Raw genomic sequence first — 20,058 nt, forward strand, 5'->3', positions numbered from 1 at the left:
TCTTACATAATAAGGAGAGTTTAGAGCAAGTGAAGCATTTTGGCCTTCTTGCCATATAGTTGAAACTGATTTAGTTGTTCAGGGAAACTACTCTTGTATTTGTGGTACCAATCCATATAAATATATTTTATTATTTGGTTGTTGTAATAAAAGCCTATCCAGGAAAGACTTGTCCTCTTGCCACTAATTGGGTATTGCGATTTAAATGTTATGGTCATATTGAAGTAAATGTAAGACTGTTTCCTCTCTTTTCTCCCTGTCCTGGTTTTATTGTACCACTTTGTGTTCTGTACCCAAATGAGCTATAAAGGCCAGAATGCCTTTCATTTAGGAGTCATAGAGAATAATTTTCATAGCTCTCCTTAAATATCATCTTGGTTCTTATATCCTTTGAGGGAATAATTACACTTTGCTGAACAGAAGGTCTGAATTTTAGGACAGACCATAAATCTCTGGTGTGTCTGGATATGGAAGTGTGTATCAATACAACTTCATTTACCTAACTTCTAAAGACCTTTCTAGTCATCCATCAACAACAAGATTGTTCGTTTTAAATTTTAATTCTTACTGTTGCAGTTATGATAGCATCGATTCAGTGTTAATGATGCAATACCCCATTTGTTCCCCAGTCATTCAAGGAAGGACAGAATACTTGTTGGTTAACAGACTGGTAACTCTGTTTTGTTTTTTACATTATCTTTTAATAGTTATCCAGCACTACAAAGAAAAATCCTCAGGCTCCCATGGAAATTAATTATAGGGGGAAGGGGCAGTGCCAGAGGGATAGAAGTTTTTTATGTTTCTCAATTTGTATTTAAAATGTGCCCAAGTAAGTTTGCTCAATAGTGATTTAAAAAAAATAATAACTCAAAGCTTTTTAAGTCACATAATGCTGCTGGGGCAGAAGGAGGCTTGTGCTGGCACAGTCACTGTCCAATCGGTGCCTGTGACATTTTTGCAACCCCGGTCTACATATGAGTGCTATTGTAAAAGTGTTTGCTGAAGGGAAAATTGCATTTTTGGGGGGTAAACACTTATGCTTTGAGTGCTGGGAAAATGTGGCATCTCTACGAAAACAGCAACTTTTCACAAAACCAACAACAAAAGGTCTAGAACCTGCACTATAGCTGAGTAACAATATATTTATTTTACAATAACATCTGGAACAGCTCTAATGGAAAGGAGCTTGTAAGAACTTCTGTGAGTTTACAGTACTATGCATTTGATTCACTTCAGCTGAAAACAACATCTTAATATTTCCTACATGTAGTTTTACAAAAAATTAAGTAATATTTTTTCTTTCTGAAATCTTTCTGAATATATTTAGTTTTCATCTGATTTTAATGATCAAGAATTATGAAACAGTTTTGTTTGATCAAATATTATTTATTACACTTAAGATACACCTAGTATATGTTATCTGATGGCTTTATGGGTTTTTAAGAAAACACAAACAAAAGCAATACTTTTTTTATAAATTCTCCTTTACCATCTTTTCATATATATATTTTGTTTTTTAAATGTATGACAAAAATATTGACAAAAATGAAAGCAGTATAACCTTTAATAACAATCTTTGGACAGCAGGGTAGCTTTCCTTCTTTGAGGTCAACTGTCTTGAGATGAGATTAATCAGGTTGACATTTTGTGCTGGTGGGTCATGAACTAATGATAGTAGCATTAAATGGTTATTCACTTGCTGTGAAAAGCACAGCTCATTATTTAGGCAGTATATTAAATCATCACCACAAACAACTGAAACTTTTTCATATCGCTTTGCTAGTATGCAAAATGGATAAGTCTCTTCACATCCTATCTTTAGCCCCACCCTTAGTTGGCTGGTATTGATAGAATATTGAGATATACTATAAAGGAATGGCAGAAATGCCTTTAGTTAAGAACCTATTTTTATGATATTATTTTTACTTTTTAGGTGGATTTGTATTGCTTGTACATCGTTTAGAAATTTTAAAAATATTAAGCAGTTTAGAAATATTTGAATAACATTTAAAATAAATATCAGGATGCTTATCCTCTCCTTTGTGGCTCATCTGTTGTTGTTGTTAAATTTCTATCTAGCCCTTCCTCCAAGAAGAAGCCCAGGGCTGCAAACAAGGGAAACACTAGAAACATGTTAAAACATCTAAAAAAAAATCATAAAAACATCTTTAAAATAAAACATCTTAACACCTTTTTAAAAAAATATTTTAAAACATCTTAAAAAGCAATTTCAAAATAGACGCAGACTGGGATAAGGGAAAGGCTTGCTGAAAAAGGAAGGTCTTCAGTAGGTGCCGAAAAGATAACACAAATTATACCTATCTAATATTTAAGGAGAGGGAATTCCAAAGGGTAGCTGCCACAACACTAAAGGTCTGTTTCCTGTGTTATGAGGAGGTCCATTCCACACAAGATGGTATCTGCAGAGCGTAGTGATTGACTGGATATATAAGGGGTAAGACAGTCTTTCAGGTATCCTGGTCACAAGGTGCATGGGGCTGTGTACACCAAGCCCAGCTCCTTCAACTTGGCCAGGCATCTTATGGGCAGCCAGTGTAATTCTTTCAGCAGTGGGGTAACATGTTGGCGATATCTTGCCCCAGTGAGCAGTTGCGCTGCTGCATTTTGCACCAGCTGTAGCTTCCGGACTAACCATAAGGGCAGCTCCAAAAAGAGCCCAATACCATAATCCAGCCTGAAAGTTCCTAATGTATGGACAACAGTAGTCAGGCTGTTCACAAGTCTCTTAGGTCACCCAAATCAACTAGTAATCTGTATGTGTATAAATTTTGTGTGAAGAAACAACTTACACTCTGATTTGATTTTGCTCCCAGAGGTTGAAATAAATATTATTTATACAAAACAAACAGAGCTGTAAACTTCTCAGTTGGCTTCACGTTTGCAGTGACAGCTGAAACAGCCATTTTTTTAATCTTAAGAAAACAATGGGAGTTATAAATTTGAAAAAGCTTTGTTATATTTGTGTAAGTTTGATTTTCATATGTAATTTGCTAATTTGAAGTATACCCAGGAATCTTTTGGCTCTCTAACACTGTAGTCGTATATATGTCTACTCAGAAGCACATCCCATTGAATTAAGTGAGGCTTACTTTCAGGTAAGTGGATATTGGATTGCAGCCTAAATTTTGCAGGTAAAAGAAGTTTTCTATCTTTATTTATTTATTTATTTATGCAAAATGGCCTAAACTAGAAATCCTATACAGAACTTTCTGAATGAATAATTACTGTGCCTTGCTATTCTCAGGTAGAATAATACAATTCTAACTTTATAAATGCTCCTTTTTATGCTCACATGTATTTCTGAGCCACACTTGACACTTTGTGTGGGTGTGATTTGGAAATAGGGAACTGACCTCACTGGCTGGAAGAAAACATACAAATTTAACTCTTCATGTTGACTGTCTTTGAGGTTAAATCCTAGTCCCTTGCTGTCTTTTCTGTAAAGAAAAACAAGCTAGCTTGAGATATTTCCTATGCCACTAGAGGTCAGTCTTTGGTAATCAACTTTTAATGAACCAGAACTGTCAGGAAAGCTAATAAATTACACTGTGGACTTTTCTAATTATGAATTCCTATTTAATCATTCACTGACAAGTTAACTGAGGCAGTAGTGCTATGTACTTTGCATACACAGTTATGCTCATGTATTATTATATATCTTGAGATGCAGGTCTTCCATCATAAGAACAGGCCATTACCAAAGACTCTCTTATCTAATCATAATTACTTATTATGGGAAATAATTAACTTTGTTACCCTCTTGGTTCTACTCATGGCAAAAGATAATTCCTACTACCTCCAAATGATATTTTACATAAAATGCACATTTTGATTTCTATATGATGGAAAATGTTCAAATAAAAATACAGAGGAATAGATGTATAAGAAAATAAAATGTTTAATATCAAATATTGAGATATAAATTGCATTAATATTGTGACCAAAGTAATGTGAAAAGATGCTACATAAATTAAAATAGGTGTTCATGTAGCATATAAAAGTAATTTTAAAGTGAATTAAATAAATATTAAGGGTAAAATCCAGTTGTGCTGTCCTACTTGCACAACAGTCTCCTGGTTTTACAAATGGGATTTAACCTTTCCTCCCTTCCCCCCACAGCCCTTACATACCCAAAAAATCTACTATAGTGGGTTAGAAGATCCTCCAGAGCAAATTGTGGAGGTGCAGGGGTTGCATGGGGCAGGAAAGGAAGAGGAATTCCATAGTATCTGCTGGTGCAATGTTGGATCTTTCGATAAGTATATATTTAATACACAACTGAGCAATTAGATGTGATTTAATCATTTCATGTCAGATTTCTTTGCAATTAGATTTTCCAGGCGAGACTTCACAATAAGTTCTCAAAGGTTGGGGAGCATTTATACTTTTGGAACTAAGCATAGATTAGGATGACTATGTGTCCTACTTTACAGAAGATAATTCTCTGAAGGACTGTCCTGTTCGAGTGTGGTTTAGCCGTAATGAGTCAAGAAGGGAGAGTAGGGCCTTTGAAGTTGCCTGTCAACAGCTATCACTGAGACAACAGACTGAGCAGGTACACAGGTCACCTCATCACAGTCCTTCCCACTGTGGTGAGATGCATTCTGTTTCTCTTTAAATTATAATAATTGTTTCTAAATGTGCATCTATACATATAAATTAGCATATAAATATATGTCCTCTTTTGGCGATACATACCCTCTTTTCATCAAAGTGTAGGTGGCCATGCTAGTCTTTACCAACTACAAGAGGAAATGGCTAACATGAGAATTGTGGCAAAACATTAGAAAAACAGATGTTCTCATTTATTCAGATGCAGTTCCATAATAATATTCCCATTTAGGTTCCTTTTTGTCATCTTGGTGTGTCACAAGACTTAAACTAAAAGTATGCAGAGTACAATATAAAATACAAAATATAAACTGGCATTTGGATACGTATTAGAAAATGCTTATTACTTATCTTTCTAGCCTTAGATGGAAGGAGAGGGGCAGACACAAAACATTTCATTCAAGCTTCACAAGGACACTATATTTGTAGCTTGTTAGGTAGAATGACATCACATTTGTTTTTTTAAATATATAATCCCTTTCCTTTAGATAACAAATATATTTCTTTTCTCAAATCCGCGTTCTTTTATCATTAAACTAGGATATCAGTTCAAGTTATATCTGTTTTAATTATAGCGATATGGAAATGGACTGCCTTCAAGTCGATCCCAACTTATGGCTACCCTATGAATAGGGTTTTCATGGTAAGAACAGGGTTTTTTTTCTTTGATCACACATCAGACTAATCAGTGATCATCAGGGTAACCATTTTAATGCATTGCCCAATTCCTAAATTTTAACATGCAGATCAGAACACAGGCATAATAAAAGCTTGGAAACTGCTTTAAAAGTCAATGCACTTGTTTTAAGATTTTGCAAGCTGGAGTTTTAGCATTAGGCTCTGAGTAGGGGTTTCTGGGGTTTTGCCACAGACCCTGGCAAAAGGCCAGTTTTCACAGCCATGTCTGCCATGCAATGGCTAGGTTGTGTGAAACAGGTATAACAGAACAATTGTGAGGGATACAAACAGTATGTACCAATGAACTTATCAGGTTAATAGCATTGATGCATAACTGCTAGCTCAAATGACTGTGAACTGATCATTCAGTTCTGGAGATTGAAGGATACTACTTTGTTCTTTTCCCAGATGTGATTTGTAAAAGAACCCAAATAACAGCAAAAAAGCAACACTATGAAGAGTTTGTGTGCGCAAGTGAGGACAATCTTCTTTTGCTCTAAACCTCAGATCTGCTTTTTACAACACTTGACACATTTTTAAAATACACCTTCAGTAGCATGCCCATGCAGTAACAGTCCAGAGTATATGTGTATGAGTCCTCATTTAAAGCATCTTGACTTAGTAGACAGCCATCATTTCTGCTTGTCATCCCAACCTTTCCCCAAGTCCTCTGGTACTGAGTGATTTTGGCATAGTAACTGTGGTGATTTTCTCATTTTGTGACAAGCTTTGGAGATACTTGGAATGTTTCCAAAGCCTGGTGCAAAGTGAAACTGATTGTCCCCATAAGGTCTTTATGTTGATATAATTCATTCTTGGATAGAGAGAGAGTGAGTGAGAGAGAGTGATTTATGTTGTAATGAACGTTGGCTACAAACACTAAAAATCTGTCTGACCACATAAGATCTTTGTGCATGTCAGAGAAATGGGGAGGGGAGAGTACAGGTGAATTTTGTGTTACCTACCTGGCATGTGGTGAGATCCCTGCCATCTGAGTTTACTGCAGTGTGAAGTGAACTTGCAGGTAGAGAAGGATGTAGACTGTTACTAGAAATGTTTACATTGCCAGTTCCATTCGCCACCTAGCAGCCAAACATTTGTGGTCCCCTGTACTGTGGCCTGTGATTGCAGTTGAACCAATGTGATATGAATGTGCAGCTCTGGAACTTGTTGAAGGGCAAGGATATAAAGTGTTAAAATAAAGCACTTGATACCTAAAGTTTTCCTAGATAACCCTTAAAAAGCAGTTGGTTGACCTTAAACAGCTGTTGAGGGGAATACTGCTGAAAGGGAGGTACATTGAAAACATCAGTATGTTGATCTGTTGTCTGGATCACTGTGTATGCTTACAAAAAATGTTAGTCTCACTAGCCAGCAACATTTGCCAACACTTCATTCATGGGAGATAGTTTTAAGAGAATTGTGGTGAGTTTAGCAGATATGTCCAGTTTTCCATGTGCTTCTGGAATTGCAGATTATGTCCCAATCCCAATTTTCGTTTTCAAGTCATTTGACCTCTAAAGCAATAAATATCTGAGTGTAAACCCGAGTGCTTATTTTAGGATGAACTTTTGACACTAGGGAGTGGACTGGATCTAAATACTAAGAGATCATCCCCTGCTAAGCAGGCAGATTTTTCTTTTGCTATGTCATTGTAATTTATACACTTTCCTGCCACAGTAGGATTGGCCTTCCTTGCCCTACCCAGTAACTTTTCAAGTGCTATAATATTTCTTTTCCATTAAATGGCTAGCATAAAGCATAATACTTGGTAAATTGCATGATGCTCTCCTTCATCTTGCTGTATTGGTGTTTCCTGATCTGTTATATCTTGTCAGTGTATATTTTTCTGTAATCTGTTGCTGTCAGTGGAATTCACAGACACAAATGATAGGTGTTAAAAACTTTTGGAGTGTTCTCTTAGACTCGTATTAAGTATCTTGGACTATATTGGCCAAATGTTTTATTACATTTACTAGATTTGTTTTCTGTCTTTGGGCATCAGAATATATCTTGCTTCCTCTGCAGTGTTATTGTTTGTTATCTCCCACTCATGTCCATGGCCAAGTTCAAGCTCTTTAATCCTCATGGCCACTCAGCACCTTCTTTTGAAGCATAAATCCTTTTATTATTGTACTCCTTATATCAGGCAGTTTCTTGAGCCTGCAGTATGAACTGCCCTGAATGGCTTTCTTTTTCTTTCTTTCTTTCTTTCTTTCTTTCTTTCTTTCTTTCTTTCTTTCTTTCTTTCTTTCTTTCTTTCTTTCACATTGTTGCACATTGCCACAATTCATGATGACTGCAAGGCAAATTCCCTGATTCTTTGAAGAACCATAATTATCCTGTATTTGAGTAAAAAAAATTAAACCTGTGTTGAAGCACATCACCATTAAGAAAATAATAATAATTAGTAGGCTTCTAACTGCAACAGGGATGTTCCTCAACCCAAATAGTGTTCTTGGTTGTTCCTGCAGCCCACATGTGGAATGTGTACAGCTTTGGAATCTTCTAGAACACATCCCTCTGATGGATGACGAAGCATCTTCTAGCTACTACAAAAGCAACAGCCTGAGAAACCTGTTTCTCTTACATACAGTGTTGTCAAATGTCTATTTTTGATGTCCCAAAATATGATGACTGGTATTGGATTTAGAGCAGTGGACCTCAGACTCTTTACTTGAAGACCCAGCAATGAAACTTGGCCCTGTGAGCCATGTACAACTTAGTTTACATTTCCTCACAGCAGTTTGGTCACTGAAATGTCTACCTTCACTAAGAAAGGGATAGTTCACAGGACATGGTTAGGCAGTCATGTGGATAGTTGAACTGGCCCATAACAAGCAGCAGAACAAGCAACAGCCAGAGCTGCTGAGAACAAAGATATTCAGCATCTATAGAAAACATTTTAGTACAACTTATTTACAGTAGAGAAAAATGCAGCCTATTTAATTATGCTCTGAATGGAAATACTTTTCACGTGAGCTAATTTGTGCGCAAACTCACCCGTACCATTCCTCATATGCTTATGTAATATTATTATGCAAATATTTATTTTCTGTAGGTCCCACTGGTGATGCACTCTTAGTTTGATTCGTGTCCCCACAGGGTAGGATCATTATTTTAGTGACATGAACACGAAGAGGGGGATATGATAATGCAATAGAAGATTATGATCTCTAAGGTTAAACAAAATAAAGGTGATAAATTGGAAGAGATGTTAATTCTGGATTAATTTTTTAAATGTTTTTTTCAAGGAAAATTGGAAGTAGATATAAATAATGTTCAATATAAAAGAGGAAAATAAAGTGTCAGTATGTTGTATTTTAAAATATCTCCTGGAGTGAAAGAAAGCTGATGCAAAAGTCTTTTCAGAAACAGAATTTGAGAGCCCTTGTGGGGGAAGCCTGATGTTCACACATCCTTATTAATATACATGTATATTTTTTAAATATGCTTGCATAGCACAGTTCTTTAGACTTCTCCATATGGATAGTTCTAAAGTCAGATCAGCTCATATTTTTCAGTGTTCTGTTGCTCTTTCAGCAGAAGTTGGGTCATTGTGATATTTATCTGAATTCAAACAAGGCTAATTAAAAGAGCTGCTGACAGTTGTTGTGATCCGACTTTGACTGGAGCTTGATGGTCATTATGGGTAAATAATGAACCAGGTCTGCAAATGTAGCAGCTGCCAACTTCGGGTAGAAGAACAGCTATTGCTACCAATTTAAAGATCTATCGACCGCTTTCTTTTCTCCCTACAGATCTGCAGAAATCTAATGTTTTTTGCTGCTGAGTTTTTGTTGCTTTAGCTACTGTAGAAGTAGCCTATAATTTCCTCCTTTAATATTTAACTCAGTCCATTATTAGCTTTCAGAATTAACTTTTCCGGTTGAAAGCTTACTTTATTTCTTTTTGGTTATCATATTCAGTTCACAGTTATAATTGCTTGCTATTTGTATGTTTTGCATATTACTGTAACATTTTGTAATTTGTGTATTCAGCTAGCTACATTTTTCTTTGCTTATAGAGTCAGTAATTAACCAATTATATTCTAAATGTTTTCCATTGATCACAGAAAATTTAGTTGTAGTAATGAGCTGCTGTTCTGTATGATGCTTCAGTGCATTCCCACCGCATTGATATAAGCCTCTGGGTTTTTTGTTTTTGTTTTTTGTTTTAGTTTGAGCACATCACTAAGGTGAGAAATAATCTGATCCAGAGCTCTGCTTGTCAGTGCTGGGCAACATGGTGGTCTTCATTAAGATGCACTTCTGAATACATTGTTACTTCATCATGTTTTGCCTTGTCCCATTAGCAACAGAAAAACTGTACTAAAAGAAATAAAGATAGATGGTAATCACAGATGACTCTTAACTTTCTTACAGAATCCCCAGTTATAAATATGTCTCAGAAATGTAAAAGTCTCATTGTAGTTTCATATATGTGCCTGTACCAAGAACAGCTATGCAACATTTATTTCAGCTGCCATTATAAAAGGCAATGCACATTAAGCAAAATGTGAGAGCATGTTTGTGCATAGTGCATAATGCAGCAGAACCAGAAACCTTGCTGTGAGGAAATGATCCCAAACGTGCCCCTAAAAGACAAGCCTTGCTTTGAGAAATAATGATGAAAAATGGTTCATTTAAGTGTCTCTTTGTATCTCAGAAGAAGATAAAACTTTATTTTGTTGTCTGTAGAGCCATCATGCTTGTTTATTTGTAGAAATATATTTGTGTGTGCACATGCCTGCATATGCTGCTGTTTTTTCCTTCTAGGTAAAACCAGCAATACATTAACAAGAGGTTATGTTATGCTACTTTGTTAAACCAGATCACCCCTGAAACATGCATAGAGCCATTCATCTGTGTCACCAAAACCCAAGAGAACAGCTGACATCGACTCTAAAACCAAAACAGTGATCACTTACAAATCAAACATGGCATGCTCTAAACCGATTGTGCACGGCAATCTTTTTTCTAGAAAGGGCAACTAATTGAACATGATAAAGTGTAAAGTTAATTAACACTCTTAAATTTGTTGATTACTTTTCACAGGATTATATTGTTCTGTTGAGTAGCAGCTTTCTGTCCCAGCTGTCGCTTTTTAGCACGAATGTCACTGGTAAACAATAGAGACACCATTACAAGTCGTAAATGGTCCCTGTGACAGCAGACCCTTGTGATGCTACATCTGTAGAAAATGATTAAAACAATTGTATTTTAAAGACAGTTCACATAGCAGCCTGGTCCCCTTGGCCCTCTTCTTTATCTCATTTGATGGCAGACTGGTTAAAACATTTAAGTACATTTTAGTAAATTAAGTGATTTACTGGTTTGAGTGGAATTAACCGTAAATGCTGTTAAGGTGCTGTTCTATTGAAATATATCCATGTTATATTCAAGGAGATTTATATCTCTTTACACACATTTGATGCAGTTGTAAATGGAATAAAATTAATGTTTGCATGTCACAGTTTCCAAAATTAGGGTAGAATTTAATCTGTAATGTTGGACTTTAGTAGCCAACATGTTATGTTTGAGTTCCTCAAGCATAAGGTTTGTAAAAGTATTTTTCTTTTTTTTAGTATTTATGGTACAGTTTGGTTTCCTCAAGCACATCGTAGAATATGTCATGTGAGGTAGCAGGAATTTCAAGAAGAAAATGTTTTAGGCATTAAAGTCGAATAAGAGCAATTGTCAAAAACCATGAGCTGATAGTAACAAACTACAGTGGATTCTAATCCCTTAAGATGCATATTTGTAAAATTGTTGACATAAGAACCATATGCATTCTTGCACTTTGACAAGCAGAGCAGAGAGATTTAATTTTCTGACTGGAAGATGATGGTGTAAAATTGGAGACAATTAAAACGTTGACCTCCTTTTTTCCCTTGGTGTTCTTTGTTCAAATAACAAATTATGTTCAAAACTGTAATAATACAAAATATTTGCAAAACAAGATTACATCTGAAATTCTGAGACAATTAAAGTAGAACTTTATGTATTTATAGCCTCTTTCCAAGGTAGTTTCAAGATAAAAATAGAGATGTCTGCAAAGTTCTCCCGAGCTAGCTTTGAGGAACAGCTTTGGGGGCTTACAAAGCTCTCCAATGCAAGAGGTTAGAGCTTAAGACCTGAAATCCTTCTCTGGTTTGTGATTGGAGGTTGGAGTAGATTGGAGATTTAATTAATCTGTTGTTCTTCTGTTTGTCTTCTATTATGCTAGCTTTATCCTGTGTCTACGTCTGTAAGCTATCTTGAATGTTTTTATTTTAAGGCGGGTTATAAATATTTTTGTAAGGTATCATGAACTAAATATATTAAGATAATAAAAACAAAAAACAAACAAAGGGCTAAAAACAGAAGCAGCTGAAATATTTACAGCAAAGTTCACCACCACCATCAAAAATATATCAGCACAAGCCATTTCAAAAGCTTGCCAAAACAGAAAAATCATTAAGAGCATAAGAAGAGCCCTGCTGGATCGGACTACAAGACCCATCTGCCCTAGCATTCTGTTCTCACAGTGGCCAACCAGATACCTATGGGAAGTTCACAAACATGATATAAGGGCAATAGCAACTCTTCCGCTCATTATCTCCAGCAACTGATATTCAGAGGCACACTGGGTTGTATCCAACTGAATTTTACTTAGTGTAGACCTATGAAAATGAAAGGATCTAACTTAGTCATGCTCATTCATTTCAGTGGGTCTCGGCTGAGTATGACTAAGATTAGATTCAACCCACTATGTCTGATACTGGAGGTAGTACAGAGGCATGGTGACTGCTAGGCATTGATAGCCTTATCCTCCATGATACCATAAAGCTAGTAAGGAAGGGGCCAGCTGTGCTCTCTGAGGTGAGAAATTGCACAGTCTGGGTGCCACAACCCAAAAGATCCTGTCATGCATGTCCCAGCTGGCTAAACCTTTGATGGCCGTAGGACATGAGGCAAGATCTCTGATGAAGAGTGCTGTGCACATGCAGGTTTCCACATGAGCAGTAAAATTATTATTATTAATTTGACTTATTACCTATCCTTCACCCTAAGGTTCCAAGATGGATCGCAACAATTTAAAATGCAATATTAAAAACCATTTAAAACAAACTACAATTGCCCAATTATGGAGGAAAGGCTATAGTAGAGCAGCTGCGTTGCACGTATAAGGTCCCAGGTTCACTCCCTGGAATCTCCGGGTGGGGCTGGGAGGTAACCCAACCTGAAACCCATGGAGACCTGCTGTCAGTCTGTGTAGGCAATACTGAGCTAGATGAACCAATGGCCTAGCTGAGTATATGTTCTTAAGTAAATATACATCTCAAATGTTGAAGTTTTGGTATTAAGCTTTAATGGGTGCACAAGGATGGGGAGAAGACCACCTCAAATGAACCAAGCGGGGGGGGGAGAAACGGAGAGGAAATACCAGTACTTGTACAAGAAATCCTTAATGTAGCTCAATATGTTTTGGAGTACAAAGACTCCTCCATCAGGAGCTTGAAAAACTTGAAAGTTTTGCAAATTCTGAAAGTAAATGATTCTTCGACCCTGGCCAACTGCAGCAATGGCTTGGACCAATACTAGAGCAAAATAATTCCTTTTCTCTCTCCTTCCTTAAACCTGCTGCATCACCATTGAAGAGGCTCATCCCTGTAGCCATATTTCTTTATGGATAGAAGGGGTATTGAGAAAAGGCTCAGTGGATGACCTGAGGGGACAGGGAAATTCATACAACAGACTGCATTCAATCTTTGGTGTTATCTCATCCCCAGCTTTAAAGGAAAAGCACTTTGAATAGGCATCCAGGCTAATAGGCAGCAAGTACAGCAATGCCAAATTAGGAGTTATATCTTTTCTGTGTTTACCTGTTAGACTGGGGTGTTCTGCACCAGCTGAAGCTTCCAAGTGAACCTGACATTGAGCACATTGCAATAATCCAAATTACCATAGTCCACGAAGGACTATGACTAGATGCCAGATTTCAGAGAGTAGACACCAGGCTTTTCAGATAAAGGTGATAAAAGGCAGCAGCAGCCACCTGAACCAGTGGTGGCTGGTGCTGATTGGAACTGGTGGGGCGGAAGGTAGGGAGCCCAACAGTGGAGCCATAGCCAATGACAGACAGAGCCAACTAATTATAAGGACAATTCCTAAACTGAAGAGGAGGTAGCTGACAGGCAGTGCCACCTCCTGGACAGGATGTAAAGAAGAAGGTAGACAGGTGTGGGCTGGCTGAGGACGGACTGAGGTTGGTGGGTTAATGCTCCACTTGTCCTAATGGACTCGCCTCTGCTGCCTGAAACTATAGCAGCAAAGTTGGGGCATCCCCACACTGTGAACCTGATATTTCAGGGCAGAGATTGGGAACTATGTTCAGCTGAAGGTCCACATTTCCTTCTGAACAGTCTTCTGGGGGGCACATATCAGTGAGAGCAGGGCCAGAGGCAAAAGGGGCAGAGCAACAAATGTAAATCTTACTTTTGTAACATAGACTAGTTTCTACACCAGGGGTCATCAACCTGTTTGGACGAGGGAGCACATTTCAAATTTTGAGAGAGTGCTAAGAGTACCACTCACAAAATGGCTGCCACAGGGGTGTGTCATAACACAAGATGGCTGCCATGGGGCATGGCATAACACAAAATTAGAGATATTACAGTTATTGCTCACCTCCACCCCCTGACAACCTCATGTTTGCCATGGGAAGTCAGCTATATTCTGCTGGTCCCGACTAAAAATACAACTATTAAAGGCACAAGAACCCTGTTTTCCCCAATGCCAATCATAAACCAAAGCTTAGGCTGCCATCCTGTACCCACTGTAACCATTAAACTGGAAAAGACGTACTTGTGAAGTAGACATGTATACCATTGTACTGTAAGTTAACTATACAGTGGATTCTTAATTAGTGTCTGGACATCAGCTCCTGCACAGCAAGAGACATGACCTAGGCTGCAATCCAATACACTTACCTGGGAGTAAGTCCCATTGAATCCAGTGGAGCTTACTTCTGAGTAGACATGTATTGGATTGCACTGTCAGTCTTTTTGCAAAGTTTTCACGTTTTGCATTTGCCGTATACAGAAGGGATTCTTTCACATCCACCCACACTCACTATATAGTAGTAGTATTTACAGAAAATAATTTCTGGAGAGTAGCTGATCAAACCCACTACGGGAAAGGTGCATCCTGGTTGCTAGGAAAAAAGGAAGAGCACACTGTGGAGATTCCAAGGACTACTAGAAAATAAGACAGAAGCAGGAAAAAGTGTATTAAAGGGGAGGGGGAAACAGCAGCTCTTTAGGACTCTATGGATTCCTATTGCCTAGTGTCCACTTGGGTATCAATCATTGCTTTGACTTCACTAATTGGCAAAAAAAAAAAAAAGAGCAACCAGGTTGGCTCACTTCACAGAAATCTCTTAGAAGCTATACCTGAACGTTTTGCTTCATAACTTTCTTTCTATGAGGGCTAGAGACTTACTTTTTTAATTGGAAGCTCAGAGTCTGGGTCCCCTGTCCAGCAGCATTAATGAAGGCCTTTATAGGCACGATGGCACCTGTGGTGCTGGGTTGGTGACTCCCATTCTTCATATACTTGCACAACCCTCTCTATCCTTCATCTAGGCAAGAGGCCTCATCAGATTTCAAGGACCCGGTTCAAGCAAAAATGAGTGTTTTTGCAGGGCTGATAAGAGGTGTGGCCTGGGGAGAGAGCCAAGGACCCGGGAGGCTACCTGAGGTTCCCCATTCCTGCTTTAGGGGTAAAGTGATCAGGCAATTTTCACTTCCCTCTCATCATACGGGCCTCAAGCCATTCTCGCTTCTGCATTAAATACTTTTCCCTTCAACTTACTCTCCTTCACAAAGCCTATAACGCCATTCAGTTACTTGAATAGAGCTAGGTGTTGCCAGCTTCCTGATGACACTGCACTCAACATCTCTAGGTGTTTTTTTTACCTAGCAGTTACCTCAAGGTGTTAGGAAATATTTGGAACAAGGTAAAATTTTACAGTCTCCCCAAACTTGGGAGAGCTGCTTTTCCCTCTCCCAACTGCTAGGGGAGATGTGGTGATCAAGCTAACAGAAGGGGTCGGAATCTACCAGATAGCAGCAATATCTTCTTGATTTGACTTGAAAGCAAAAACTCATCACTTTTCCTGGACTTCTGAATTCTGAGCAATTGGAGCGTGGTTGTTTTTCGTTGGACATGTAATGCAAGCCAAGCACTTAGCTGGGTTCCTGTATCTCAATGTGAAACTGACAAAAGTAAATCTTTTTTAATGCTGACCCGTTCTCTGTGATCATCTGAGGCATATCATAAACCCTAAGGTTGGCAACAACATAAAATGTTGGATAGAACCACAAACTGTCTATCATTGTGTGGAATGTTCTGAGGCCCTTCATTTACAAACAAAACGTTTGTTTGTTTTTTCATAACTCACTGTACTTCTTCCTAGTGTTTGGGTAAGTGAAAGAGTGACATGTCAGATGGTTAACCAGCTGAAAATTATTGTTGGTGTTCAGCTTGCTCTTGTCAGTGATTTTTTGGAGCTATTAAGCAATCTGTAATCTGATAGAAAGGTACCTGTGTTGAATAATTCTGGATTTTTGTTTGTAATGTTTTGACTTAAATTTGCTGGATATAAGGCCAGGGGATTAGTAGCAAGGGTTAAAAAAAAGGTCAGTGATAAAGCTCTTCCAAAAAGTATTTGGCAAAGGCTGCTGTTGGCCGTATGAAAGTGTGAGCATAGGAAAAAATGTGGCAGGTCTGGTCCTGTTGGACTCACCAAGGACAGCAATATTCCAGATTCTTATGCCCAAGTGCTCCGTGAGTATGAAACTATACATCTTCTTCTGCTCTTTCCCCAGATTCTGCTCTTTTTCTTGGTCAGCATTCTTTTGTTAATCCCTTACTGTGAAGGAAATTACCTGGATTTTCTAAAGATTGGCCAACTAACTAGACCACCACCATAGTCTGAGGCCATAACGCTTCACTTGAAACAGCCTGTTTGCTTGGATGTGTGTGTGTGCCATTTCCTTCTTTCAATTCAAAGTCTGTCACCAAGGAGCATACAGGTTCCTTTCATTCCCCTTTCAATCCTATTAGGTAATATTAACTCAATTCAGAGTAGATGAGAGGAATTGTCTCCTTCCAAGGAGTCAGATGGGTATTCACAGGTCACTAGTGAGGTTGTGTTTTGTCTTCAAGAATAGTAATTTCTACATTTGTATGATCTTCTGTGATGGGATATTCTTGTCTGTCATTGGGCCAATTCGCCCATTTACAAGTTGATATGTTCAACTAACGATCTGCTTAAAGGAGTTCTCGGGAACTGTGCAAAAATATTGTAATAGAACAGCCTTTCTTTGTAAAAGAACTTTATATTATGTCAAGGAGTAAAGTTCCTGCTGGGGGGGTGATTTGGAGAAGGGCCATAGCTCAGTGGTAGAGCCTCTGTTCTACATGCAGAAGATCTCAAGTTCAATCTCCAGCATCCCCAGGCAGGACTAGGAGAGAATCCCTGCCTCAAATCCTGGAGAGCCACTGCCCGTCAGTGCAGACAAGACTAAGATAGATAGACCAATGGCCTGATTCAGGATAAGGCAGCTTCTTAATCTTCTCTCTTCATGGCTTCTTTGTCTTTAGAGATGAATGTAACTTTTTAATTTATAACTTGGTGCTTAATAAATGCAGCAGCATTATTGGATTCTTATATAAGAGACTTTAATGAGATGTTCACCATTAAGATTTCTTGTGACATGGCAGCTGTTTATAGGCTTTTATAAGGTTTTGGGGTGCATGAAACTTTAGACCCAGCCATACAATAGACTGCCTCATAGTAATCAATATGGTCAAACCCAGAATAATATAGATACTGAGCTACCACAGGCAAAACCATTTCTCTTCTCCCAGGCGTTTGGCTCCTACTTTTGGAGGGTTCTTGATGTTAAACCTTTCTTACCTACATCCTTTTGGATTTCTTTTTGTTTTCTTTTGCGTCTGTGATGGACTTTGAGGGTCTTTTCATGATTCCATTGTTAAGTAGCTGTGAATGGACTGACCTGAAAAGAAGTAAAATTCCATTATGTGTTGTTGTTTTCTTTAAAAAAAACTTTAGGTGTGGGAGCTGCTCGTGCAGGAAACCTTACATTCATGGTTGGAGGAGTAGAGCAAGAATTCAATGCTGCAAAGGAACTGCTCACATGTATGGGTTCCAACGTAGTCTACTGTGGAGAAGTTGGAACTGGACAGGTACAATTTGATTCATTCCTGGAATCCTGCTTAGCATTTGTCTCTTCTTTTTCCAGTCAAACCCTCTTAACAATTTTTTAAACATCCTTGTGGTTCTTCCTCCCCCCCCATCCTAAATTGCACACTGATATTCCCACTTAAACTGGTTATTAACTGAAACACACTCCAGCACTGAGGCCTGCTATTAGTGTCCTGTTTAAAGGTCCACTCTATCCAGAGGCTAGACCCTAAGAAGCAGAGCCTTGTCTGCTGCCACTCTAGAGCTACCTTAGAACATGGATATGGCCCATTTCTTGCTATCTTTCCAGAGACAGGTTAAGACTTTCTTTTTCAGTGTGCCTTTGATAACTGAGTTGTCAAATTACCTGCTGATCTGTTGCATTTTTGATTACTTGGGAGGGGTAGGGTTTTTTAATAGTTTATTTGATCTTATTCATATATTTCTTTAAACTTTACTGGGAAACAGTATAGAAGCCTTTATAATAATGAATTTAAAATGGATGAAAAGTCCTGGGGTGCTTCATAGATGAATTTGCCTATCATAGAATAGGCAAAGGCCTAAATCCTGGGATGCATGGATTGATTTACAGCAGAAGATAAACCAAGTTTAAAAAGTGAAAAGTAAATACAAATAACATGTACTTATAGGTGAAGTGTAAAACAAGGATATGTAGTTACCACCTTCTCAATCCAGTTTATACAGCTGATGAAGCAGGCTCATGCATATGAAAACGTAAGACATATATTTGCTTATGCTTTCTAATGAACTATAAGTACTTATTTGTTAGGATTTGCTAACACTACTTTTTTGGTTGGTTATTAGACAGTGGCATCAACAAATTATTGTCAATAAGAATAAATATTTATACATTTCTTCTAAAAGTGCAAATGCTAGTGGCCATTATATCTGAAGCACACCAAGTATGCCAAAAAATGTTTTGCAGCTTTTGATGTCATGGCCCATGAAAATGTGTTGGTATTTGTGGTAGGGATTGGCTGTGGAACAAATGCTTCCATAGCAGAATCAAGTTCCTGATCAATGGTTATCTGAATAGCAGAAATTCATGGGATGTTGAATTTATTTTCAGGCTGCAAAAATCTGCAACAACATGCTATTAGCCATCAGTATGATTGGAACAGCAGAGGCCATGAATCTTGGAATCAGGTATGTTTGAATTGTATGATATCCTTTTTATATTGATGGTGTTTATGTGTTTTTCTGACTGACTCTTCTACGGGGAAAAAATGATGTTTAAGAAATGTAGATTAACAGCTGTATACAACGCAAGTGTAGTAATTCATTATTACAATGTTTTTAAAAAGCCCTAACCATCTTGTTCGTTAATCTAGGCTAGGATTTCAGGAAATATGAACATTCTTTGTAAAGAATAAATCTACATTTTAAGAGGTTATATATAGGGGCTCTTTTTTATTTCCAGATGAAACATACAAGTGAGAGAGAATATCAGATGCAACTGCTTGAAAATACAAAAGGGGTACAATTATTATTTACATAATTATGTGATCTAGAAGCTTGCAGTTGTGTGAACTCTCCCATATGCAGCTCTGACATTTAGCTTCCACATTTTGAAACGTGCTTTGTGGCTTCATGTCCTGTATCTACTAACTGCTGAACATGCACTTACTAAGCTGGCAAGGTTTCTGGGAAACTCCAGATGTGGAATTCCTGTCTTACATTCCTTCTACTTGATCCATGACTCTGAAAACCACAATAGATATTAAATAATAATTGCATCCCTGTGATTGCATATAAACAACAAGCCCAGGTTCATTCCCTACATAATATTAGTGTTGCAGTTGTTACAGTTTATTATTTATAAAAGTGCCTATGGTACACCAGGCACGGTACAAAAGTAAAATGCCTCTCATTCATCAACCAGAGGACTAATGGCCACTGACAGGTTGCAACTTAATGCCTCCCAGGAGAACATCACGGCAGGAGGAAGATTAACCTGGAGTCATCCATTGGCCAGAGAAGGAGCAGCTGAAAGGAAGTTGCAGTAAAGGCTGCTGGATTGTGTGTGTTGGTGGTGGTGGAGTGTTGCAGTCTGAGGATCATTTGACCAAAAGGTGGAATATAAATCTGCCAAATCCTTGGTCCCCAAACCTTTTCCCCCATGGACCACATGGAAATTGCTGAGGGCCCTGGTGGACCACTTCATGATTTTTCTCCCTGTTGTAGCAATTGTCATGTGCTGTGCTGGATTCTGTATGATTTTTAATTTTAATTTTATTGCTTATATTGTATTTTATTGTAGCACACATCTAATCTTGATCATACATTTAACTAGTTTCTGTATTTTAAATGAAGACCATTTCTTCTTGCAGAAATGCTGTCTCACCACAGCATGACTGATCATGGAAAAAGTTCAGAGACAGAGGGTGTTTTCATACTAGTCCTTGTCTCTTGAATTAATACCATTCATTCACTCAGTTGGAGAGTCCAGGTGAAGTAGTTGCCATACCATTG

General features: G+C 37.9%; 1 protein-coding gene across 2 annotated transcripts in view; it reads left to right on the forward strand.

The window, feature by feature from the left end:
- HIBADH (3-hydroxyisobutyrate dehydrogenase) overlaps positions 1 to 20,058 on the forward strand; it is a 116,673-nt gene that overhangs the window by 70,806 nt on the left and 25,809 nt on the right. For both annotated transcript variants that reach the window (XM_061587618.1, XM_061587619.1), the window contains exons 5-6: positions 17,434 to 17,567; positions 18,656 to 18,732. In XM_061587618.1, coding sequence (XP_061443602.1) covers positions 17,434 to 17,567; positions 18,656 to 18,732 — 211 coding nt within the window. The remainder of the gene's footprint in view (positions 1 to 17,433; positions 17,568 to 18,655; positions 18,733 to 20,058) is intronic.

This window comes from Rhineura floridana, chromosome 10, assembly GCF_030035675.1.
Source record: "Rhineura floridana isolate rRhiFlo1 chromosome 10, rRhiFlo1.hap2, whole genome shotgun sequence".
Taxonomy (NCBI): domain Eukaryota; kingdom Metazoa; phylum Chordata; class Lepidosauria; order Squamata; family Rhineuridae; genus Rhineura; species Rhineura floridana.